Raw genomic sequence first — 26,360 nt, forward strand, 5'->3', positions numbered from 1 at the left:
CTGAGACAGAGGGAGCCCTTTTTATCCCAGGACAAACAAATTAAATTTCTTTGGCTGCACCCCACCATTGCTGGTAAGGTTTAGAGAGACAGAGATGGGCTACCCTCTGAGTCAGATGGTGCATCTGCAAGAAGACATTCCCATAAATGTGGAAGTTAGGGGAGTCATTGACTGAAATGATTTCCTCTTTCCTGCTCTGTATTTATATACCCTTGGGTGGCCAATAGGAAGTGTGTGTGGGGGGATGTCAATGAGAGGGACCTGAGAAGCCCAGCCTTCTGGGGCGAATGGGCCTGCAGAGCTCACATATGGTGCTGAGGCTGGCGTCTGCCTGGGCTGGTGTCCAGGGTCAGTATGGTCAGGCACCTGCCGAGGGCCCACAGCCCAGCAGGGGCCTGCTGACAAGAGCCCCTGGACTTGCTCCTCCTCTCCACCTTTGCTGCCTGCTTGTTCTTCTGCCTCTCGCTCTGGCCCAGGCAACAGAGCTGGCGAGAAGGAGCAGCAGGAGATGCCGCCGCCTCCTTGCTCCAAGGCTCTCTGACTGCCAAGCAAGTAAGGAGGAGGAGCAAGAGCAGCTGGTGACAATGGCCATGAGAAAGTAGACTCACTGAGGGAGGGGGCCTTGTCCAAGGGCCCTCCAAAACCTGGACCTGGCGCCGCCTCTACCCTTGCAGCAAACCCTACCCACCACCCGCTTTTTTCTCTTTCTCCCCACTCAACAGGTGGACAAGATGCTTTAGCTTCCTGAAACATTTCTAGCAACGTGCTGAAGTCTTCCTGCCCCGTCGCAGCTATGCCGCCGCGGCCCTCATCCGGGGAGCTGTGGGGGCTCCACCTCATGCCCCCGCGGATCATGGTGGATTGCTGCCTCCCCAATGGCATGATTGTCACTCTTGAATGTCTGCGGGAAGCCACCCTTCTGGGCATCAAGCATGACCTTTTTAAGGAGGCCAGGAAATATCCCCTCTTCCATCTGCTTCAGGTTAGCAGCAGTAAGGCAAAGCCCCCCCCCCCCCCCCGTTGGAAAACAGAAGAGATGCTTGGATTCATTGCACAAGCATGGAGTTGAGAGTCAAAGCAAGGGAGGTGAGGAGCTGGGACTCCTGGGTTCTCAGGGAGATACAGGTATGAGAGTCTTGCTGGATCGGACCAAAGGTTCATCTCATCTAGTGTGCCAAACAGAGGCTTCTAGAGAGTCTACAAGCAGGCCATGAAGGCCTTGTTGTGTCCCCCCCCCCCCAGCTGGTATTTAGAACAGGGCCAGGCAACTCCGGAGTTTTTGGGGGCAGCATTGGCTACCGTGGAACCCTATTGCATCCCTCCCCACCGCCACCAGAAGTGGCTGCACTGCTGGAATCCTAGCAGAATCATGCTCCTGACAGGCCACTGAACAACTGTTTGGCTGTGTCGGGAGCACCATCCTGCTGAGAAACAACGTGCACGCTCCCCTTCCACCTTGTTTCCCAGCAGAATTGAGCTGGGGGTGGCAGTAGCAGGGACTAGGGGGGTGCACAAACAGCTGTGTTGGGCCACATACTGCCTGCATGTTGCCTATCCCTGATTTAGAGGCAGACTGCCTCTGAACTTAACAGTTCCATTTAGCGATCATGAGCTAATAGTCATCCGTGGCCTGATATATCCTCCATTATTTTGTCTAGTCCCTTTTAAAGCTAATTTCCCCAGCATAAAGGGACTCCAAAGCAGCTGCTGCTTTAGCAGTGATTCCCTCCAACTGAGAGCTTATATAGGAGTTGGAGGCCCCACCCCTTCCTGGCTCTCAGCTGAGCCATGATCCAGGCTGGTACTTACACACACTTCCCCCTCCTCCTGAGTAGTCTCACCTGCAGCTAGTGGGGCACTTCACTGGCTGCCATTTGTCTCCTCCTCACGCTGAGCTGTTTCAGTTGAGCTGGTCATTGTCAGAACTTTTAAACTTGAAGAACTGGCACCTGCATTTGCTTGATTTCTGCTCCCCCCCTCCCTTTTTCCTTTTTGTGACATGTCTTTAACATTGTGAGCCTGTCTTGTTTGATATTGACCCTATGTGATCTATTCTGGGGTCTTTGGGGGCTGAGGTGTGGGGTAAGAGTGCTTTAAATAAATATACTAAATAAGTCAGGGATGTAGTGAGTCATGGCAGGAATCCTAGGAGCTTGGATTTGTGGGTGGAAACACAGGAAGCAGCCTTACACTGAGTCAGATCCTTGGTCCATCTAGCTCAGCATTGTAGACACAGACTGGCAGCAATGGCTCTCCAGGGTTTCAGGCAGGATTCTTTCCCAGGCCTGCCTGGAGATGCTGCTGGGGATCAAACCTGGGGTCTCCTGCAGGCCAAGCAGGGTTTCTGTCGCTGAGCGATAATCTTACCCCACTGAGCTATAATGGGAAGAGAAGTGTCCTGGTGGGCAAGATTGGCATCTCCAATTTCTTTCTTTTTGACCCCCCACCCCACCCAGGAGGAATCTTCCTATATCTTTGTGGGTGTGACGCAAGAAGCTGAACGGGAAGAATTCTTTGATGAGTCCCGGCGTCTTTGCGACCTGCGCCTCTTCCAACCCATCCTGAAGGTCATTGAGCCCGTGGGCAACCGGGAGGAGAAGATCCTCAGCCGGGAGATTGGTGGGTGCCAGGCCAGGCCAGGCAGGCTTGTGGGTTGTGGAAGGAGGGCCATGATCGATGGGCCCTTTGGTCACACGTTTCCACATCCCTCCCGTGTCTTCTTGGCCCCTAGGGTTTGCGATCGGGATGCCCATCTGCGAATTTGAACTGGTCAAGGACCCCGAGGTGCAGGAATTCCGGCGGAACATCCTGTCAGTTTGCCGTGAAGCCGTGGAGACACGGGGGTCTGCGGGCCCCCAAAGTCAGGCTTTGTATGTCTACCCTCCCAATGTGGAATCCAGCCCAGAATTGCCCAAACATGTATTCAGCAAACTGGACAAAGGTAAGCTGGGAGTTTTGAGAGGGGGTTTACAGGGAGTGGGTGGATGTAAAGCAGAGGCTTGACTTGTATGTAGGTCAGTGGTGTGGAGAGAGAAATATTTGTGAGGGGTTGCTGTGCTGTACTTTTTTAAAAGTCTAAGGCTTGGCTAGGAAAAATGGGGACTGTGGGGTTGGAGGAAAGATAAAAGGCAAGTTTTCCCTAAATCAACTTGACTGGATGATTTTCTCTGTAGCTTCTCTACAGAGACAAGTTTATTTTGTATTGGTGTGACAAAATCCTTTCAAGTCCTTCCGACATGTGTCACATGTCTGAGCCAACTTGCTATAAATGCTTATGGTCAGTGAGAACTGGTGCACAGCTGTGGCCAAGAGCATGAGACTGTAGAGCCAGGAAGGGCCCAGTTCCAATCTCACCACATCCATGAGGCTGTAGGAGAGCTGCTGCCTCTCAGCCGAAGCTCTCCCCACCCACGTCTACTACATACAATGTGGAGATTCATGATACAGGCCAACTGGGTTGTCCTGAGTCACTGGGAAACTGCTAGGAGATAGGCAGCAGGGAGCAGGGCATTGGACATGGAGCCCCTGGGTAGTTTGTGGCTCAAGTGCCCTGCCCTGGTCAGGAGAGTTTGGGGTGGGTTGGTTTGCAACTGGCTTCAAACGAGTGGCAAATGACAGAATCCACAAGGGTAGCTGTGTTAGCCTGTTGCAGCAGCAAAGGTTCACAAATTTATGCTGGCATAAGCTTCTGTGGACACTGTCCACTTCATCAGATGGATGAAGTGTTAAGCTCAATTTTTAAATCTGTCAGTGTGAGGTTAACACTTCATGCATCTGATGAAGTGGACAGTGTCCACGGAAGCTTATGCCAGACTTAAGGTGCAATCTTATGTATGATTAGACAGAAACATGCAGAGGCACAATCCTATGCATGTTTAGACAGACAGCATTCCCCTAGATGCTGGCTGGGGAATGCTGGGAGTTGTAGGACTTCTTTACTATCTAAACATGCATAGGATTGTGCCATAAATGTGTGAGTTTTTAAGGAGCTACAAGACTCTTTGTTGTTTTTAAATTACAAGATGGCATTAAAAGGCCAAAATGTAAGCGTGCAAACACTTCATTTTATGGATATCACACTTGTATCCCTTCCTCTGAGGAGCTCAAACCATTTTCCCTTATATTGATTTAATTTAATAGTTATGTATGACATTTCGTATCCATTTTCCTCTAAAACACAGACCCAAGGTGGGTTAGAAATTAATAGAACCCAAGTGGTGTTAGCAAAGCTATAATAAAATATGATAGGTAACAGCACTGCTTTTTAATGCAATCAGGTCACACCCAAATGCCTCCCCGAAGAGGAATGTCTCCCCCGTTTTTTGCAAGGAAACAAAAGGTTGGGCCAAGTCAGCCTCCGGGGGCAGGGAGTTCTACAGCTGAGGCATTCTGATAAGAGCACTAGGGCCCTATTTCTTGTTGCCGCTTACCTAGCTTCCGAAAATAGTGTCCCATAGTGCAAGACAACTCTGTGATATAAAGCCAGGCTGCGAGCTAGTGACAGATCAGAGGGTCACCCCCCCACTGCCTTTTTTAATGGGCCCTGCCCCAAGTCCCATATGCTGTGTGCAGTGCTCACCCAAATGACGGTTGCTTGTCCTGCTTTTCCCCCCCTCCGTCTCCTGAAGGTCGGATCATAGTTACCATTTGGGTTATTGTGTCTCCAAACAACGACAAACAGAAATACACCCTCAAGACCCCCCACGACGCACTGCCAGAGCAGGTGATTGCTGAGGCCATCCGGAAGAAGACGCGCAGCATGCACCTGTCGCCAGAGCAGCTGCGTCTGTGTGTTCAGGAATACCAGGGGAAGTACCTCCTCAAGGTGTGCGGCTGTGACGAGTATTTGCTTGAGAAATACCCACTCAGCCAGTACAAGGTGAGGAAACCCTTTCTGCCCACACCCAGTGCCCCTGCTTCAGAGCACTGCTTGCCCGTGCACCTTGTTGTCAGGTGAGGGAAACTCTCCTTGCCTCCCAGCTGCAGCACAAGAAATGAAGGACTGTTGTTCTGTTGATTTGCGCCTGTTGCAGATTTTGGTCCATTCAGCCTTAACAGGAGGGGAGTGGAGGAAGCCCAAACCTCCGTGGGCCGGATGGGCTACCTACGTGGGCCAGATTAGGCCTGCGGGCAGGAGATTGTTCCCCCACCCCCGCCGCTCCATGCATTAAGGGAACCAGAATGGCAGGCAGATACAATCCAGTGGGCAGTTCTTTGGAATATGGGGCCACCTTTACAATGTGTTTGGAAGCTTCAACTGGGGAAAAACTCAGCAGGAGTTCTGAGCAAACCACAAGGAGCACCTGACACCCAACGTTGCACCAATTTCATTGTCTCACAGTTTGCTTCTGGAACCCATGCTTGCATTGACCTTGAAAGGCTTACATGGTTTTAATTTCATTTTATTTTGAGATGGGGGCAGCTGAAGGGCTATTTCTTTCTCCTCCACCCTAATCTTCCCCTCGCCTCCCACTCTCAGACCTTAGACAGGTGAGTACACAGGAAAGGGCCTCTTCAACCCGGGCTTTGGGAGTGGGCCCCTCACTCCTGGCACTGTAGAAAACAAGACCAAATAGGTTCTGGTGGGCTTTTGCTGTAGAGTTTGGGTTAGTTGGCTCTGATATGTTTTTGTTATTCTGCTGGTTTATTTTTGACTCCTCTGCTGGTGTGGTTCTTGTACTTGACAATTTTTTGATGTGTGTTTTCATGCTCTTTTATGGTTAACCACTTTGGAAGTTCAGTCTGAATGGAAATGGGGTCTACGCATTCCAAGAGAAACAAGTGGCTGCTTGCAATGTGTCTGTCTCCCCCTCCCCCTGCCTTTCTCTCCCCCAGTACATGAGGAATTGTATCACCATTGGCCGCCTGCCCCACCTGATGCTCATGAGCAAGGAGAGCCTCTACAGCCAACTGCCCGCCAATGTGTTTGTGCTGCCCTCCTATGCGCGTCGCTCAGCCACCTCCTCACACGTGAACGGGGATGTTCCCACCAAGTCGCTCTGGTCCATCAACAGCCTCTTGCGCATCAAGATCCTGTGCGCCACTTATGTGAACGTCAACATCCGGGACATAGATAAGGTTGGGACTGAGTGGGCCCAGACGCTACCAGAGCTTCTCGGGATAGGAGCAGGTGGCTGTACAGCCCAAATGACACTGGCAGGAAGACCAGACCCACTTCCAGATCTGCCCCTGTATTTCCTGTGCACCTGAGGATCCCAGTGGTTCCCCATTTCACATAGCGTGAAATGCGGCCAACCCTGTGGGTAACAAGAAAAGCCTCATATTTATTTCCACACAGCAACAGTTATCTATCACCCCGCACTGACACTTATTTGTTTGGAGGCCCTGGCGATGGGAGAGGAAAAGGCCGAGGTCTGGAGAGCTCTGAGGTCAGCCATTGAGGAACCAGAGCACTGCAGATCAGAGATCTTGTAACAGGGAATCTGGTCAGATACCCCAGGAGCAGAGTGGCCCTGTCCTTGTAGAGTCACCAGCTGCTCACCAGTTAAGACAGGACAGCATTTTTCAGTTAATTGGTATATATACCAACCTGGTGCCCTCTCATGCTCGCCTGGCTGGGGCATGCTGGAAGTTGTAGTCCAGAACAACTGGAGGGTGCCAGGTTGGGGAAGGCTGGTATATACAAAGGGTAAACCCACTCTCTGAGCGTGGATCCTTAGGAAGCCAAACATGGCGCCACCCATATGCAAGGGGGAGATATCAGCTTGGGGGAACACCAGGGGTTGCAGAAGTAAAAAAAAAAAAAAAACCCTTTAGAAAGAAAACCCTAAGAGGTGGGGCAAGAACCTCAAAACAACCCAGTAAAAAAGTCTGATGGACTTGGTGGAGGACATGGGCAACTGGAGGGGAGGGGGAAATGGGCAGGGGAGTATTGTGGAGGAGGGGATGGCTGGCTCAATCCCTGGACGGGAGTATTCCACACTGCCATATTTTGTTGCAGGTGCCACTTATTTCTTGGGTGTCTTGAACAGCATAAACTAGAAATCATAGTGAACTATAAACATGATGGCCAATTCTGCTAGATTTCCCCTTTGAGGAGGGCGTGTGGGGCCTACTTGGATTCTCTGGGAGAGGGAGGGACTAGAAGAGTTAGACCGGGTGGACCCATGAATGCTGTTCCTCCCCTTTTCCCTCCTTCTAGATCTATGTCCGGACAGGAATCTTCCATGGTGGGGAGCCTCTTTGTGATAACGTCAACACCCAGCGTGTTCCGTGCTCCAACCCTCGGTAACAGTGGATGGGGGTCGGGGGAGGGAATAAATAACATAGGAAGATGCCCCATATTGAGTCAGACCCTCAGTCCATCCATTTATTTATGTATTAAAAATACTTTTAATCTGCCCTTCAACCTAGGATATCAGGGGGGTATACAAGAGGCATAAAGATCAAATATGCCACAATATTCTATGATAAAATCATAAATTAAAAAAAATCAGAAGCTTAAAAAAGAAAGTAAACTATGCAACTCACTGCAATACTTTAAAGTCTAGCCTGGGATTGTCTGAACTGGCTTGCAGCTGCTCCCTGGGGTTTCAGGCAGGATTTTTTCCAGCCCTACCTGGAGATGCTGCTGGGGATCGAACCGGGGGCCTCCTGCAGGCAACGCAAGTGGTCTGCCACCAAGCAGTGGTCCTTCCTTGTGGGGGAGGGGAACACCACAGGGATTAGTGGATTCTGAACTGGGGTGGGGGTGGGGGTCTCCCTTTGATTGACTCCCCCTTTGATTGACTCCGGCATGCCCTCTGTTTGCCACCAGGTGGAATGAGTGGCTGTCGTACGATATCTATCTGACCGACTTGCCACGAGCCGCTCGTCTCTGCGTTTCCATTTGCTCGGTGAAAGGCCGAAAGGGAGCAAAGGAGGTGAGCCCGTTGAGGGACAGGATCTGGAAGGGGCCTGGGCTTTAATCCATGCTTGAGTGGAGCCCCAGCACTTGTCTGCTTAGTCTTCCAGCATGTGGGAGGGCAGCAATGAAGAGAGAGTGGCGGAGCAGGGGTGCGAGGCCTTCCTGCTCGGAGCCCCAGGCAGCCACCCAGTGAGGGGACTGGATGCTCCACTCAGGCAGTGCTGGAGCCCCAGTGCCTCTCCCTTTGGAAGCTGGGAGAATGACTTGGGAGCCAAGACTCACGGGTTGGCTGAATGTGGGGCAGCGGGGCTTCCACTGCCCCAGGATACACTGGTTCAAGGGACGGAAGATTGCCCTCCTGCGTCTGACTCAACTCCTCCTGGTCTCCCCACCCTGCCCAACAGGAGCACTGCCCCCTTGCCTGGGGCAATGTCAACCTCTTTGATTACAAAGACACCCTCGTGGCTGGGAAGATGGCACTCAACCTTTGGCCTGTTCCCCATGGCCTAGAAGACTTGCTGAACCCCATTGGAGTGGGAGGCTCCAACCCCAACAAGGTGAGGCAGCGCGGCACTTCTGCTCTGCAAAGCCCTTTCCAGCCCTTACAGTGTTGAGCTCACGGCAGCCTGTGAGGTAGCCTCTGTGGTGCCCATCTTGTGTATAGGGGAAGCTAAGGCTTGGAGGGGACGACTCGTCCAGTGACCCAAACCAAGATCTCCGAGGGGTGACTCTCAGACTGTAGCCACTGGTCACAAATGCTTCCCCCTTCACCATGTTACCTCTTGGCCCACCAGTAAGCTCTCCCCCATTCCTTGCATCCCTATGGCCTCATCCTGGCCAGTTTAAAGCCACTTCTCTGCAAGCTGTTAAGCAGCTGCTCTCTACTCCTGACCAGCCTATTACATGCTCTCAGGAGTGCTTCCAACCACTGCTGGATCTAATTTAAGTCCAAGTTACAGCTTGCCAAACGTGAACCTTTAAGCAGCAGAGGCCCAGCCTTCTGGGTTCATTTGAACCAGCATAAACTCCCCAGTGTGACAGCGCTAGAAAGTAGGGTAGAGCCTCTAAAGAGGACCTTTGATGTCTTGATTTGCTGCCCCACTTTGCCCTCTGCAGGAGACCCCATGCCTTGAGCTGGAATTCACCTGGTACAGCCACACGGTAAAATTTGCTGATGCCGCAGAAATAGAGGAACACGCCAATTGGGCCATGTCTCGGGAACTCGGGCTCAACTACTGTATGGTGGGACTGGTGAGGGCAGCATCTGTTACACCAAATATTCTGTCTGTTCAATCTGATACTTGCCCCAGGTACCAAGTTGGGGGATGGAGCACCAGCCAGATGAACAGCCAAAGCCAGCAAAGGTTTATTGGCTTATTGTCTGCTCTGTTACAATGCCCACTAAGACTGTAATCTGAGGGGCTGACCAAACCCATCAGGAGTTATTTCTGAGTAAATGTGCGTAGGATTGCAAGGGGAGGCTGACCCAATAGGCGCATCTGCCCTCATCCCCTCCTGCCTGCCTTATTGCTTACCACCAGCCCAGGGGGTGGCAGGCTGCCTGCTTCCTCCTCGGTCAGGGCAGTTTTGCCCTTGTGGAATTTAGCAGGCAAGTAGTACCTCATAAGAATGTAAGAAGAGACCTCCTGGACGATACCGAAGATCTGCCCAGTGCAGCACCGTGTTTGCCACAGATGCCACTGGGAAGCCCACAAGCAGGACACAGTGGAACTGGTGGCTCCGATGTCAGTGGGGCGGTGAATCAGTTACAGGCTTCAGTCAGACCAGTCAGAACTCTAAAGGAGCTCTCCAATGTGCGAAGCAAAACTGAAACCTGGAGCGGAGTCACCGCCCCATTGACATTGGAGCCAGAGCCTCCACTGGTAGGACATGAAGGCAACAGTCGTCTCTAGAGCAATTTGTATTCAGAGATACACTGCCTCTGAATGTGGAGGTTCCATATAACAATCATGGTGAACAGCCACTGATGGATAGCCATGAATGTATTTATTAATTATAATTAATAAATAAGGATGACAGGAACAGAGGAAGCTGCCTTCATACGGAGTCAGACCCTTGATCCCTGTAGCCCAGGATTGTTGACACGGATGGGCAGTGGCTCTCCATCCAAGATTACAGGCAGGAGTCTTTCCTAGTCCCATTTGGAAATGCCCAGGATGAAACCTGGGACCTTCTGCATGCAAAGCAGGGGCTCTACCACTGAGCTATCATAATAAATTTGTCCCAGCCCTTTTAAAAAGCCCTCTAAGCTAATGGCCATCGCCATCACATCTTGTGGTGGTGAGTTCCATAAATTAGTTATGCATTGTGTTTACCAATCCTTTGGACAGCCTTGAGTCTGAAGCATCTGGTTTTAGGATGGCTGCTTCTTGTCCAGATGCCCCAGGGGGAAATCAGCAGAGATGTTCAGGATGCAGAAGGGCCTCCAAATCCTCCTAATTTCTGAATGCATCTTTTGTACATTTGCTGCATGGAGCTGGCATTTTTTGGGAGAAGGATGGATCTCAAGGGGGAGTGGGGAAGGACATCAGATTCCAAGGGCTTGTAGGTGGGGCTTTGTATAGTGCCACTGCCCTGCCTCATTCACAGGATTTAACGGGGTTACATATGTCATTGTCTTCCTGTGTTTTCCCACCACTTCTTTCATCTTCTTTGTTACTGCAGAAAATCTGTTAAGGAAAGAAAGACAAAATTCCTGCACCATGCCTTCTGAGACGTAGTGTGAGGAGCCCTCTGTCTGAAAGCCCCCTTACTCACATAGGTCTCAAGGAGCCTGCACAGTAGCCCCTGCTCTCCCGGGATGGGGATAAGAGAACAATCACACCACAGAACACATGAAAGCTGCACGCTAGATAAAACCAAACTGCAGGTCTTACATAAGAAAGAAAACAAGAAAGAAGTCTCCTTGTTTCCATAGTGAAACCTTTCCTACTTGAGGGAGTCTGTATTTTTAGCTAGCAACTGACAGGGAAGCCAGATGTAGGGCACATGGATTCAAGATGGCTCCTGTGTTGCTAACGCCTTGTTTGCTATCTAATTGGTTACCTGCTAGGGAACATCCAGTTCCGGGTGGGGCAGTTTGAGGCCACACAGCTCTGATCTGGAAGGGCCTGGCTTGGAGAGGGAGGGAAGAACAATTGGGAAACTGGAGCCAGAGCGATCATGTTCTCCTCCCACCTGCTTCTTCTAGAGTAACCGCCTGGCCCGGGACAGCTCCCTTGATGAAAGTGAACTGGAGCAGCTCCGAAATATATGCAACCGGGACCCCCTCTCAGAGATCACTGAACAAGAGAAGGACTTCCTGTGGAGGCACCGGTGTGTGGGCGAGGGCTCCAGGCTGCTCTGTCTGGGTGCAGAGCCAATCTCGGGGGATTAGAGCGGGGGGAGAGGCACAGGATGGCTGGATTCGCAAGGGAGGACTGGTCCCATCTATCCACTCTTTTTTTCCCAGGCACTACTGTGTCAACATACCAGAGACCCTCCCCAAATTACTACTGTCTGTCAAGTGGAATTCACGGGATGAGGTGGCACAGGTGAGGTTACACAGGAGAAGAGGAGTGAGAGCCTTTGTCCATCTAGGCCAGCATTGTCAACACTGACTGGCTGCAGCGGCTCTCCAGGGTTTCAGGCAGGATTTTTTCCTGCCCTGCCAGGACATGCTGCTGGGAATTGAGCCTGGGACCTTCCATATACAAAGCACAGGCTCTACCAGTGAGCTGCGGCCTCTCCCCACTGGCTGTACCATGTGGTATGAGGCAGCTGTCATGTCACAGCAATAGGCCACCTCCCCACAGGCGCATGGCTGAGATTTGACCATTTTCCCTGATAGAATCCATCTGAATTCCCACCGTTTGCTTCCCACACACCCCGCCCCCATAGATGTACTGCCTTCTCCGGGAGTGGCCACTGATCAAGCCCGAACTCTCTATGGAGCTCCTGGACTGCAACTTCCCAGACCCAGTTGTGAGGGAGTTTGCGCTGAAGTGCCTTGTGAAGGGACTCACGGATGACAAACTCTCACAGTATCTTATCCAGCTTGTGCAGGTAACAGCCCCCCCTTCCCCCCCCCAGCAAGCAACACAGAACTGTACCACTCTGCCTGGGCTTCGGGGTGTTTCACGTGTCATGTGGTGGCTAAAGGTGCCACCCAATTAAAGCCACCTGAGTCCGTTAAACGTGGGAATGTTCAGGCCGCACCAGGTGAGATGCCATTCTCCTCAGAACTGGCAGTTACATGGATGGCTTTAAGAACATAAGTTGTTGTTGTTGTTGTTCAGTCGTTAAGTCGTGTCCGACTCTTCGTGACCCCATGGACCAGAGCACGCCAGGCCTTCCTGTCCTCTGCTCTCTCCCAGAGTGTGCTCAAGTTCATATTCATTGCATCGGTGATGCTATCTAGCCATCCTATCCTCTGCTGTCCCCTTCTCCTTTTCCCTTCAATCTTTCCCAGCATCAGGGTCTTTTCCAGTGACTTTTCTCTTCGCTTTAGGTGGCCAAAATATTTGAGCTTCAGCTTCAGTATCTGTCCTACCAATGAGCACCCAGGGTTGATTTCCTTTAGGATTGACTGATTTGATCTCCTTGCAGTCCAGGAAACTTGTAAGAGTCTTCTCCAGCACCACAGTTCGAAGGCATCAATTCTTTGGCGCTCAGCCTTCCTTATAGTCCAGCTCTCACAGCCATACGTTGCTACTGGGAAAACCATAGCTTTGTCGGCAAGGTGATGTCTCTGCTTCTTACTATGCTGTCTAGGTTTGCCATAGCTTTCCTCCCAAGGAGCAAGCGTCTTTTAATTTCATGGCTACAGTCACTGTCTGCGGTGATCTTGGAGCCCAAGAAAATAACATCTGTCACTGCTTCCATTTCTACCCCTTCTATATGCCAGGAAGTGATGGGGCCAGATGCCATGATCTTCGTTTTTTTAATGTTGAGTTTCAAACCAGCTTTTGCACTCTCCAATTTCACCCTCAACAAGAGGCTCTTTAGATCCTCTTTGCTTTCTGCCATTAGGGTGGTATCGTCTGCATATCGGAGGTTGTTGATAATTCTCCCGGCAATCTTAATTCCGACCTGTGAATCATCCAGGTCGGTGTTTCTCATGATGCACTCTGCATAGAAGTTAAATAAGCAGGGCGACAATATACAGCCTTGTTGTACTCCTTTCCCAATTTTGAACCAATCGGTTGTTCCATGTCTGGTTCTTACTGTTGCTTCTTGACCCTCGTACAGGTTTCTCAGGAGACAGGTAAGGTGGTCTGGTATTCCCATCTCTTTCAGAATTTGCCACAGTTTGTTGTAATCCTCACAATCAAAGGCTTTAGCGTAGTCAATGAAGCAGAAATAGACGTTTTTCTGGAATTCTCTTGCTTTCTCCATGATCCAGTGAATGTTGGCGATTTGATCTCTAGTTCTTCTGCCTCTTCAAAACCCAGCTTGTACTTCCGGTAGTTCTCCGTTCATATACTGCTGAAGCCTAGCTTGTAGGATTTTGAGCATCACCTTGCTGGCATGTGAAATGAGCGCAATTGTACGGTAGTTTGAGCACTCTTTGGCGTTGCCCTTCTTTGGAATTGGAATGTAAACTGACCTTTTCCAGGCTTGTGGCCACTGTTGAGTGTTCCAAATTTGTTGGCATATTGAGTGCAGCACTTTAACAGCATCATCTTTTAGGATTTTAAGTAGCTTAGCTGGAATACTGTCATCTCCGCTAGCTTTGTTGTTAGTAATGCTTCCTAAGGCCCACTTGACTTCATTCTCTAGGATGTCCGACTCAGGTTCAGTGACCGCACTATCATGGCTATCAGGGACATTAAGATCTTTCCTGTATAGTTCTTCTGTGTATTCTTTCCACCTCTTCTTAATCTCATCTGCTTCTGTTAGGTCCCTGCCTTCTTTGTTATTATTATTATTATTATTATTAAATTTATTAATCGCCCATCTGGCTGGTCACCCAGCCACTCTGGGCAATGTACAACATACAATAAAACAATAAAATTTTGAGCTTCGGCTATTGGGCGGTATAGAAATGAAATAAATAAATATAAATAAATAAATAAATAAATAAAATTCTACAATAAAAACATTTTCTAAAATACCCTAACCCACCCCAAATGCCTGCCTGAACAGCCACGTTTTTAATGCACAACGGAAGCTCATTAAAGAGGGGGCATGACGGAGTTCCCTAGGGAGGGAGTTCCACAGAGTGGGGGTCACTACAGAAAAGGCCCTCTCCCTCGTCCCCACCAGTCTAGCTGTCCTGGCTGATGGGACAGAGAGAAGGCCATCCGAGGCTGATCTTGTTAAGCGGCCTGTCTGGTGCTGCTGGAGGCGCTCCTTAAGATAGGCTGGGCCGGAACCATATAGGGTTTTAAAGGTCAAAACCAACACCTTGAATTTGGCCCGGAAAACAACTGGTAACCAGTGCAACTCCTTCAGCACTGGAGTGATGTGATCTCGCCGGCGGCTGCCTTTAATCAGGCGAGCCGCTGCATTCTGTACCAGCTGCAGCTTCCAAACCGTCTTCAAGGGTAACCCCATGTAGAGCGCATTACAGTAGTCTAAACGAGAGGAGACCAGGGCATGTACTACCGATGGGAGCAGATGGTCGGGAAGGAAGGGGCGCAGCCGCCGTATCAGATGGAGTTGATACAGCGCTGTCTGGCTCACAGCTGACACCTGAGCCTCCATGGACAGCTGGGAGTCCAAAGTGACCCCCAGGCTGCGGACCTGGTCTTTCAAGGGTAGCCGTACCCCATTCAACAGCAGGTCAACATCCCCTAGCCTCCTCTTGTCTCCCACCAAAAGTACCTCGGTCTTGTCAGGGTTCAGCTTCAGCCTATTCCTCCCCATCCAGCCACTCACCGTCTCCAGACATTTGGATGGGGATTCTACGGCCAACCTTGGTGAAGATTTGAATGAGAGGTAGAGCTGCGTGTCATCTGCATATTGATGACACTGCACCCCAAACCTCCTGATGATAGCCCCCAGCGGCTTCACATAGATGTTAAATAGCATCGGGGAGAGGATGGAACCCTGTGGCACCCCACAAGTGAGTGGCCACGGGTCTGAAACCTCCTCTCCCAGTGCTACCCTCTGGTACCTGCCGGAGAGGAAGGACCGGAACCACCACAATACGGTGTCTCCAATGCCCAACCCCTCCAGGCGGTCCAGGAGGATACCGTGGTCAACGGTATCAAAAGCCGCTGAGAGGTCGAGGAGAACAAGGAAGGAGCATTCACCCCTATCCAGAGCCCTCCTCATATCATCTACCAAGGCGACCAAGGCTGTTTCTGTCCCATGCCCAAGCCTGAAGCCCGACTGAAATGGGTCTAGATAATCAGTTTCTTCCAAGTGTGCCTTCAACTGCACCGCCACCACCCGCTCAATCACCTTGCCCCAAAATGGCAGATTTGAGACTGGGTGAAAGTTGTTCAGAACTTGAGGATCCAAGGAGGGCTTCTTTAAGAGCGGTCTTATCACTGCCTCCTTGAGGGCTGATGGCATCACTCCCTCCTCAAGGGAGGTGTTCACCACCGCCCTGATCCCCTCACCCAGTCTCTCTCTGCAGCCCATAATGAGCCAAGATGGGCAAGGATCAAGTAAGCAGGTGGTCGGCCTTACAGATGAAAGCACCTTGCCCACTTCATCAGGAGGAAGAAGCTGGAACCGATCCCACAAAACCGGTTTGCCACAGGCCGCCTCTTGCTCACTAACTGTATCCACAGCGTGCAGAGTAACACACCTAATCTGATCAATTTTATCTGCAAAGTGCCTTGCCAAGGCCTCACAGGAGGCCTTAGAATGCTCCAGTGGTTCCGGAGCCACAGGACCGACCAGGCTCCAGACCACTTGGAACAGCCTCCTGGGACAGCACTCTGCAGACGCGATGGAGGCAGCATAATATTCCTTTTTTGCTGCCTTCACCGCCACGTGATAGGCTGAAGATACAGCTCTAGCCCGTGTCTGATTGTCTTTGGAGCGAGACTTCCGCCACCAGCGCTCTAGCCGTCTCACCTCTTGTTTCAGAGCTCGTAACCGCAGATTGAACCATGGTGCAGTCCGAGCCCTGTTCAGGGGGAGAGGGCGTTTCGGAGCCACCTGATCTAATGCCCCAGTGATTGCGGCATTCCAGCCACCCACCAGGGTCTCGACCGAGTGGCCGTTGGTGTGCCCCAGAAAATCCCCAAGCGCGTTCAGGAATCCATTTGGATCCATAAGACGCCTGGGGTGGACCATTTTAATGGGTCCTCCACCCCTGCGGAGGGGTTGTGGAACCGAGAAGTCCAACGTCACCAGATAGTGATCTGACCATGACAAGGGGGTGGTGGATAGACTTCCAGATCACTCCCCGCTTCTCCAGAAACAAACACAAGGTCTAGTGCATGACCGGCTACATGGGTGGGCCCAGTTAGAATATGGTGCAGCTCCCACAAGGCCATGGTCTCCATGAAGTCCCGAGGTGCTCCTGTGAGGATGGCCTCCGAATGTACGTTGAAGTCCCCCAACACCAATAAGTTAGGGGACTGTACACGCACATCAGAGACCACCTTTGTCCTTTATCATGCCCGTCTTTGCACAAAACGTTCCCTTGAGATCTTCGATTTTCTTGAAGAGATCTCTAGTCTTTCCCATTCTATCGTTTTCCTCGATTTCTTTGCATTGTTCATTTAAGAAGGCCTTCTTGTCTCTCCTTGCTATTCTCTGGAACTCTGCATTCAGTTGGATATATCTTCCCCTTTCTCCCTTGCTTTTCGCTTCCCTTCTTTCCTCAGCTTCTTGTAAAGCCTCATCAGACAGCCAATTTGCTTCCTTGCATTTCTTTTTCTTTGGGATGGATTGAGTTGCTGCCTCCTGAACAATGTTACGGACCTCCATCCATAGTTCCTCAGGCACTCTGTCTATCAGGTCTAATCCCTTAAATCTATTCGTCACCTCCACTGTGTATTCATAAGGGATATGATTTAGGTCATACCTGAATGGTTTAGTGGTTTTACAACACCTTCTATCAGTGATTTCGTGACTTCCTACTTTAGCATTCCAATCCCCTATGATGAAGAGGACATCTTTTGTTGGTGTTAGTTCTAGAAGGTGTTGTAGGTCTTCATAGAACCGATCAACCTCAGCGTCTTTGGCCTCAGTGGTTGGGGCATAGACTTGATTTACTGTGATGTTGAATGGTTTGCCTTGGATTCATACTGAGATCATTCTATCGTTTTTGAGATTGTACCCCAGTACTGCTTTTCCCACCCTTTTGTTGACTATGAGTATTATAGTCAACAAAACTATTCAAAACTAATAGTTTTGAAAACTATTTTCAAAACTTTGAAAACTATTCAAAACTATTCAAAATATTCAAAACTATGAATATTTTGTTGACTCCATTTCTTCTAAGGGATTCTTGCCCACAGTAGTAGACATGATGGTCACCTGAATTAAATTCGCCCATGCCTGTCCATTTTAGTTCACTGATTCCCAAGATGTTGATGTTCAATCTTGCCATCTCATGTTTGACCACCTCCAGCTTACCTTGATTCATTGATTTTACATTCCAGGTTCCTAAACAATATTGTTCTTTACAGCATCAGACTTTCTTTTCACCACCAGACACATCCACAGCTGAGTGTCCTTTCGGCTTTGGCCCAGCCGCTTCAGTCTTTCTGGCGCTACTTGGAGATACCCTCTGGTCTTCCCCAGTAGTATATTGGACACCTTCCGACCTGAGGGGCTCATCTTCCGGCATCATCTCTTTTAGCCTTGTGAAACGTTCCATCGGATTTTCTTGGCAAGAATACTGGAGTGGGTTGCCATTTCCTTCTCCAGTGGACCACATTTTGTCAGAACTCTCCGCCATGACCTGTCCATCTTGGGCGGCCCTGCACGGCATAGCTTATGGCTTCACTGAGTTACGCAAGCCCCTTCGCCACAACAAGGCAGTGATCCATGAAGGGGAAGAACATAAATAGCAGGTTTGAATCCTCCAGTCCAGATTGGGACCCTGGCAGATATGGAGGGGGGCAGGGTAGGGGGGCTTTAATCCTTTGCCCCCTGCTGCCGTCCTATCCAAATATGTGATGAAATTGGGGACTTAAAACATTACGTTGAAATTCTGTGTAGCTCTGTGGGGCTGTTCCTTCTTTTGATTGGCAGGGGGCTTCTGTGCCTTTAGCGATGCATCACAGGAAGGGATTCAACAGAGAAAGTTCTTCCCAGGATATTGGCATTGGTTGCTGATGCTGACAGACCCCCTCTTGTAAAGCCGCTCACTGGCTTGCTAAGAGCCCTGTGCGGTTGGTTGATGATTCATCAATGGGAGATGGTGGCAGTTCTCCTGATGGATCATTAGGTATCTTGCTCAGCTTTTGGAATGTGACACTTCAGCAGAGCTTCGAGAAGGTGATATACTCCAACTTATTTATTTATTCGTGTCAGAAGCATCACAATTAAAAAACATACTATAACACATAACATTTAAAATATAAAATGTAGAAGTTAAAATATATAAAAATTAGACAAATCTTGCCCCCAAACTAGCAACATTAATTGCGTTCTGTCGCGCTGTCATAAGGTCCTCATGTGTACATTGGTCAGGGCACAAAGGGCAAGTATACATATGTGTTGTTGTCTGCAAGTCTCTGCAGTCACATAGGGCAGAGATTACCGGATAACCCCATTTATTCATAGTATCTCTAGATCTTGTTACACCCGTACGCAGTCTATTCAATGATTTCCAAACTTCCCAGCTTTCATCGAAACCGGGTGCCAGCTCCTCTACTGGTTCCCTCCAGTGTTGATTCTTTGTAGCTTTCCATAAGTCCATTCTACTTTTGAATTCATCAAGTCTTCCGTCGATCTGAGGAAGCTTTTCCTGGATTTTAATCTCTGAGGAGCTGGTTGTAGGCCGTTAAGAGGGTGTTGTTTGGATATTGAGGATTTAAGCCTCTCTTTGTATGCTGCTGCTTCTCTACGAACAGCAGGCGGGACAATGCCAGCTATATGGTAGATCTTATCTAGAGAAGTAGGTTTTAAACATCCGGTAATGATTCTACTTGTTTCAGTCAAAGCGACATCAACTTGCCCAGCATGTGCTGATTTATACCAAACTGGGCAGGCATATTCGCCAGCCGAGTATCCTCCAACTGAAGGAACAGGAGGAGGAGGACTCAGCAGTTTGAATGGGGGGTGAGAGAGAGAGGAGAGCTTCCATTTGGAGCTAGCTGAAACTCACGGTGCAGTCTTGGTGGAGGGGGGGCTGCTCAAATTACTCTCTGCAGATCTACCTGCAGAAGGAGTGCCTATTTGCATCCAATATGCTCTGTAAATAAAGATAATATTACAAGGACATTGTGTAAAGAATTGCTGTTGTTCCTCTCCTGGGGTCCTTATCCGTGTTCCCTCACTGTCAGAGGTGTGACGGGTGCCCACGAGGGATGCAGGTTACTTGTCTGTGAGTGCAGATTGTGGAGTACCCCCCTCCTGCCTAGAGGTAGGTCCAGCCCCATCACTGCCAGCTTTCAGAAGGGCAGTAAAGTCAGTGTTGTCTGAGCAAGGCTTTAAGACCTTTTGAAAAGTTGCCTCTTTGAAAAGTTTTTTTTTATCCTGCTGTATTTCTGTTGTTGGTGTTGGTTTTATTGAATGCTATTGTGTTTTATTTTATTTATCATAAGCTGCCTTGACTATACGTTGTATGGAAAGGGGGATACATTCATAAACTGAACTCAGGCCAGTAGCACTAACTGCCCCGGGACTTCTCGCTGCTCAGAAGCGGGGTGGGGCAGCATAACAATACAGAAATGCACTGATGGGGAAAGCAGCATTTGTTGAATTTCTGCCTGTTACGCAGCTGCTGGCGGTTACAGGAAAAAAGGGCAAGTTGCACCCCTACCTCTGCTGAGTGCCCTTCCTGCATGACATCCTGCCCCCTAGCTAGAGATCAACCTGCCTGACCACTTTGACTCTCCTTCCGGAAGGTTCTCAAATATGAGCAGTACCTGGACAACCCCCTGGCTCGCTTCCTTACCATGAAGGCTTTGACAAACCAGCGGATCGGGCACTTTTACTTCTGGCATCTCAAGTAAGTGTCAGGGAGAGGGGAGGAATTGCAGAGGTGGGTTGGATGGTGACAGTAGAGGTTGGCAAAAGGTTGCAGCAGCTATAGGTTGACCACCTGAGGTAGGGACAGCGTGTTTATCTGGGTTATTTATTTTTAATGTTTCTGAAATGCCTTTCCACCCATTAAGTACCCACAGTGATGTACTCCTTTTAAAATAACTAAAATACCACCACGCACAAAACACAAGTTAAAAACAGCAACCCTCCACAACAAAATCACAGCGGCATAGTCATCATTACAGAAAATTATTAATTTGTTTATGTAGCACCTTCAGTGTGCACAGGATTTTACAAAATTCAAGAGGACAGGTCCCTGCCCCAGTTTGCTTACAGTCTAAAATTCAACATAGGGAAATAATGGAGGAAGGGGAAGGAGAGGGAGGCAGGGGCAGGCAAGGGAAAAATATCTTTCTTTTCAGTTATATGTACTCCACTAGGTTATAGCAGGGCACAGGGACTAAGGTGTTATGCCAAAGGCATCCTACTTTTAGCAACAAGCCTGCATCAACCAGCATGTGGTCAGGGGTGATCTGATTGACATTGTTTTCTTGGACTTCCAAAAGGCTTTTCACAAAGTCCTTCACCAAAGACCAGGGATGGGAGAACATGCAATGTTTGAGCTTGCTGATTTTCTCCGAATTTTTCCTCAAGGCTATTTTTGCCTCATTTGCATTGCCAAACACAAATGCCTTCTTTCTGACTGGGAAAAATTCAAAATTTTAAAAGTGTGCCATTTTTCCCAATGGAAAGAAGCCAGAGAACTTCGGCTATTGGGCAGTACAGAAATGAATTTATTTATTTATTTATTTCTATGCCACGCAATAGCCGAAGCTCTCTGGGCAGTTCACAAAAATTAATAATAAATAAATGAATGAATGAATGAATGATACGCATTTTAAAAATGCCCATTTTTCCCCAACCAAAAATGTGCATTTCTCCCTCTAGGCTAAAACATGGGAATACAGGTTTGGGGGGGATTTGCACAAGTGTGCATTTTCAAATGTGAATGCAAGTTCAGGAAACTGCAAAAATTTCCTGATAATTGTGTTTCTGCTCATGTTCACATTGAAGGTTGCAAATGGGACATGTTTGCATGATTTGCAAACAGGAACAAAATTCTTGTACACCCCTACCAAAGATTCTAGAGCAAATGTAGCTGCCATGGGTTAAACAGAGAGGTAATCCTATGGATTGGTAATTAGTTAAAGAACAGAAAGTAAAGAGTAGGAATAACTGGACAGTTCCCCCAACAGAAAGGGATATAGGCAGTGGGGTCAGCCAAGGATCTGTAGGGGGCCTGGTGCTTTCTAACTTGGAGTTCAGGGTGAGCAGTGAGGTCGCCAAGTTTGCCAATGACACCAAATTATTAAGGGTGGTTAAAACAAAAAAGGGACTGCGATGAGCTCCAAAAGGATCTCTCCAAACTGCGGGAATGGGCATTCAGTGGCAAATGCAGTTATATGCAAGCAATTGGAAACTGATGTACGTTGGGGCAAAGGAATGCTAACTTCATGTAGATGCTGATGGGGTCTGCGTTGGCAATGACTGACCAGGAAAGAGATCTTGGGGTCATGGTGGACCGCTCAATGAAAACGTTGACTCAGTGTGCATCTGCTATGAAAAAGGCAAATTCCATGTTGGGGATTGTTAGGAAAGGAACCAAAATAAAACTGCCAGTACCATAAAGCCTTTATATAAATCTGTGGTGTGATGACACTTGGAAAACTGTGTACAATTTTGGCCACCGCAGCTCAAAAAGGATATTGTATAGCTGGAAAAGGAGCAAAAATGCGCAATCAAAGTGATCAAGGGGCTGGAACAACTCTCCTTTGAGAAAGGTTTACAACATTTGGGGCTTTTTTGCTTAGAAAAATGCTGCGTAAGGAGGTACACAATAAAGGTGCACAAAATTATGCATAGTGCGGAATAAGTAGATAATACTAGGACCCAGTGGGATCATCCAATGAAGCAGAGTGAGAGGGAGTTAAGACAGACAAAAGGAAGTTCTTTTTCAACAGCACAGAGTTAAACTAGGGAATTCACTACCACAAGATGTAATGATAGCCCCCAACCTGGATGGATTTAAAGGGGGATTGGAGAAATTCCTGGAGGAGAAGGCTATCCATGGCTACTAGCCCTCATGGCTATATATTCCTTTCAGTATTAGAGGCAGTATGTTAACGTATAACAGTTGGTGGGGAACACGAGCAGGAGGGTGCTGTTGCACTCATGTTCTGCTTGTGGGCTTCCCATGGGGTCATCTGGTCAGCCCCCATGTGAACAGAATGCTGGGCTAGAGAGGCCTTTGGTCTGCTCCAGCACAGCTGTTCTTATGTTCTCATAAAAGATGGCATCATACAGGTATTTTGGGAGGTAGTTCTAGGTGTAAGGGAGAAAAGCAAGGGAGAAAAGGTGGAGTAATTTGAGGGAATATAACTCTAAAACTAGCGGCAGCCTTGAGGGCCCTTCCAGAGCCCTGGTGAAACAGAAAGGACTTGTTTTGCCTCCCAAGAAGCTCAAGAAGGTGGCATTGCCTCCCAAGAGAATGACCCTTGGAAGCAGGAGTGGAGGGCAGGAGCAGGCAGATGGATTAATTGGGGTCAGGAAGGAAATATTATCAGGGTCCAGTTTGAACGTTCAGAGTTGGAAGGGCCCCCCTGCTGCCCCCCAAGGCAGGACCATCCCAGTCTCCACTCTCAAAGCAAAAGGCAAGTTTTTCAATGGGTCACAAAGGCCGTTGGGGGTGCAGGTTTTAAATCTACCCCTTGTGCTGCTTTTTCCTGTTCAGTTCAGTACATTTTTGTCTTTTTAAAGAGATAAATTTTCAAGGCAAATTAAATTTGCCTGGAAACGTTTTCCAAAGTTGAAAAGCCATGTATAAGTGCAATATACAAAGAGGAGATACCCCACAGAAGTCAATCTGATGAGTGAGACGGGAAAGAGCCCCAAACACCCTGGAACACCTTGATTACGTAGATGACAGGCCTTTGCTGCCAGATAAAGGTCCCGTGGGTAATGAGCTGAAACATAGATATGTGAAGGACCCACACACACAGGTCACAGGGAGGAAAATGGACACACAAGGCACTCTGGGAGCTGTCTTCTACTGAGCCATGCCAGAATATCTGGAAATGGCTTTCCAAGTACTTTTCTCATCATATGCCCACCTGGTGTTTTTGTTGGGTTTTTTTTACTGGAAATCTCAGGAATTTAATGTGGAATCATCTGCTTGCAAAGCGTCTTCTCAAGCAGCCTCTCCCAACCAGTCACCCTCCACATGTGTTTGACTTCAACTCCCATCATCCCCAGTCAGCATGGCTACTGGCTGGGGATGATGGGGGTTGTAGTCAAGCACATCTGGAGGGTGCCTGGTTGCAGGAGGCTCTTACATACTATTAGCAAACTCATTTTCCAAGTGTGGATCCGTATGTAGCCAAAATGGCACCATCCATGTGCAAGAAAGAGGTATGAGCAGGCTTGGAGAAATCACAAAGTTTGCAGATGTCCAAAAAATTGGTTAGAACAACAACAAAGCAGGGGGAACCTAAAGCAGCCCAGTCATGACTGAGCTTATTGGGGAATGGATTAGAGTATTGTGGAAGAGGGCATGGCCAGCCGGCTGGCACCCTGAATGGGGAGCACTCCATGCTGCAAGATTCTGTTACAGGTCTGATTTTTGTGCTCTGCCATTGAGCTACAGCTGCTCCCTGCTTTGTTCCAAAGGGTCATTCCCAGAAGACACAAGCTGGTCTCAGGTCTTTCAGACCTGGATGGCGTGTCAGGAGCAGGACTTTGAGATGGCCTTTGTTGCCTCCCACAGGTCAGAGATGCACAGCAAGCCGGTCTCACAGCGCTTCGGGCTAATGCTGGAGGCCTTCTGCCGCGGCTGTGGGATGTACCTCAAACACCTGAACCGGCAAGTGGAGGCCATGGAGAAACTCATCAACCTCACTGACATCCTCAAGCAAGAGAAGAAAGACGAGACGCAGAAGGTATCCGCCTTGGATCCCATCACATCCTGTGTTTGGCTTGCCTCCTCATTGCCACCACAGCAAAGTGGCTGGTCACAGACGGGCCAATACACACCAACTCTCGCACATCCTCAGAGAGGCCAAAGCCAGTACTTGAGTTACTGGGGAAAAGGCGGGGGGGGGGGGGAGATAAAGAAATCCACAGACCCTCCCCTGCAAATCACATCCCCTCTAACCTTCTAAAAACAGTAACTCAGAGGGCTGTCACTCATACAAGTTAAGGGGGTCGGGCCATCTCTATACTCCCCTGCAATTTGAACACTGGGAAGAGCCCCCTCATCTTTCCTGAACAGACAAATTAAGGGGGACATCCCATAAGGAAGGGCTAAATAAACTGGGAGAATGTAAGCCAGGAACCTTTTTTAATCCCAGGGCCAAATTCCATTCCAGCGAAGCTCTCAGGGGCACCTTCAGGGGTGGATGGGGTGAAGGTAGATGGGGTGGGGCCAGCATCAGGGACTGGCATCTTGCCAATCCCTGGGTCTTTAAAAAGACACTTCAGCCTTCGATAATGGGGGCAGGGGGACTGCACAAAAACCACTGAATTACTGGTGATCGGGGGAAGGGGCGTGGCTAGGGGAAGGCGTGGCCAGGGGAAGGAGCATGGCCATCTGGATCACCCCAGAGAGCTGGATTGGGATACTGTGGTTCTGCACCCCAGACTTAAACAGTGGTTAATTTTACCTTAAAAGGGTGGTGGCAAAAGGGGTCACTGGAGCCATGAAGGGAAGTGCTCTGTAGATACTCAGAGGAACTGTTTCCCTGCATGTGTCCCCCTCTTTGTGTCTTTTGCTCCCTTCCCCCTCCTCACAAGATGCAGATGAAGTTCCTGGTGGAACAAATGAGGAGGCCGGATTATATGGAGGCACTTCAGGGCTTTATCTGTCCTCTCAACCCCGTGCACCAGCTGGGCAACCTCCGGTGAGAGCAAGGGAAAGGCTCAGCCATTTCACGCAGCAAGGGTGGGGGGCCGAGCAGGGGTGGCAGGAAAGGGGCCAGGACTCCTGGATTCCTCGGAAGAGGACTAGCAGAACAGGAGCCACTCAACACGGCCTCCAAGCGTGTGGCTGCAACAGATGTTCCTTCTCTGCCAGATTGGACGAGTGCCGGATCATGTCCTCTGCCAAGCGCCCCTTGTGGCTCAACTGGGAGAATCCGGACATCATGTCGGAGCTGCTTTTCACGAACCACGAGATCATATTCAAAAATGGAGATGGTGAGAGCAGGAGAGCTGAGCAGGAAGGGACGCCAGGCTGGGGGTGTAGGGGACAGAACCGCTGGCGGGCTTCCCACAGATGCATCTGGTTGGCCGCTTGGGAGCAGACTGGACTGGAGGAACCATGGTCTGATCCAGCATCAGGGCCCTTTAGATGTTCTTAAGAGCTGGAGAGTTGCTTGTTGCAGCAAGCCCAAAGACCGTCAGCAGCCTTCTCTCCTGACTTTCTTCTTCATGGTCTCTGTGCATCACACATATGGGCTCTGCACCTGTGCGGAGCCTCAATTCGGGAAATTTCTATAGCTGAGGAATTTTGGCGGGAACCCCTCCCCTACCATCCCACTGCGCATACTCCAGCAGGGTTCCTGCTTAATCCCTCAATTCTTCATCGACTGCCATTGTGGTAGCACTTGATCGAAGGGACTTCTCGTTAGGCTTTGGCTGAGGAGAAATTATATATTTTTTCTGGCTTTCTCTCTTCTTTCTCTAGATTTCTGCATTTACCTGTTTTCTCATTTTGGGTTACAATTTTATGTCGGTCTTGCAATAGTTGATCGCGTGGCGCCTTTGGGTGTATGGCCGGTAAGGCCCCTTTCCGAAAGTGCATGTGTTGTGGGGCAAAATTGCTTCCCACGGACAGGCACTCCTTGTGCCTTCTCTGCCTGGATGAAGGTCATATCGTGGAGGCCTGCCATCATTGTATGTCCTTTAGTAAGCAGGCGAGAAAAAATTGCACTGATAGACTTAAAGTGGTCCTGTGAGAAAAGGCTCTCAAAGCGGTGGACGCCCCTAAACAGCCCATGGCATCGGCTTTAGATCAGCCGAAAAGTTGGTCTAAGGGTGCAGATAAGGCCCCTCAAACAGAGGTTCCTGAGAAGTTGGCGAATTTGCCTATCCAGTCTGCTCTGGCTCTAACCATGGGCTGTTCTGACCCTCCAACCCCGGGCCACTCCTTGGCAGTTTCCCTCGCCAAAACGTTGTTGAAAAAGGCACGATGCTCTCACTCCTCCGAAGTCAGAAAGAGAGAGAAGAAGGGGAAGGAGTCAAAAAAGCTAATTTCCTGACCTGGGACCCCAGCTCGGCTGCCGGAGCCACCTCCAATGTTAGAGTTGCTGAT

At 49.4% G+C, this 26,360-nt stretch overlaps 1 protein-coding gene across 1 annotated transcript in view; it reads left to right on the forward strand.

The window, feature by feature from the left end:
• Window positions 1-728: 728 nt before the first annotated feature.
• Window positions 729-26,360, forward strand: part of LOC146343187 (phosphatidylinositol 4,5-bisphosphate 3-kinase catalytic subunit alpha isoform-like) — a 39,208-nt gene continuing 13,576 nt past the window's right edge. The window contains exons 1-16 of the mRNA XM_084806831.1: window positions 729-982; window positions 2,457-2,619; window positions 2,732-2,941; window positions 4,629-4,879; window positions 5,836-6,078; window positions 7,163-7,248; window positions 7,778-7,883; window positions 8,272-8,424; window positions 8,984-9,118; window positions 11,079-11,203; window positions 11,340-11,421; window positions 11,768-11,932; window positions 19,855-19,958; window positions 23,817-23,988; window positions 24,842-24,948; window positions 25,122-25,243. Of these exons, the coding sequence (XP_084662957.1) occupies window positions 794-982; window positions 2,457-2,619; window positions 2,732-2,941; window positions 4,629-4,879; window positions 5,836-6,078; window positions 7,163-7,248; window positions 7,778-7,883; window positions 8,272-8,424; window positions 8,984-9,118; window positions 11,079-11,203; window positions 11,340-11,421; window positions 11,768-11,932; window positions 19,855-19,958; window positions 23,817-23,988; window positions 24,842-24,948; window positions 25,122-25,243 (2,413 nt within the window). The 5' untranslated portion in view covers window positions 729-793. The remainder of the gene's footprint in view (window positions 983-2,456; window positions 2,620-2,731; window positions 2,942-4,628; window positions 4,880-5,835; window positions 6,079-7,162; window positions 7,249-7,777; window positions 7,884-8,271; window positions 8,425-8,983; window positions 9,119-11,078; window positions 11,204-11,339; window positions 11,422-11,767; window positions 11,933-19,854; window positions 19,959-23,816; window positions 23,989-24,841; window positions 24,949-25,121; window positions 25,244-26,360) is intronic.

The sequence above is a fragment of the Heloderma suspectum genome, chromosome 6, assembly GCF_057233095.1.
Source record: "Heloderma suspectum isolate Gila_16-S chromosome 6, 16-S_ref, whole genome shotgun sequence".
Lineage (NCBI taxonomy): Eukaryota > Metazoa > Chordata > Lepidosauria > Squamata > Helodermatidae > Heloderma > Heloderma suspectum.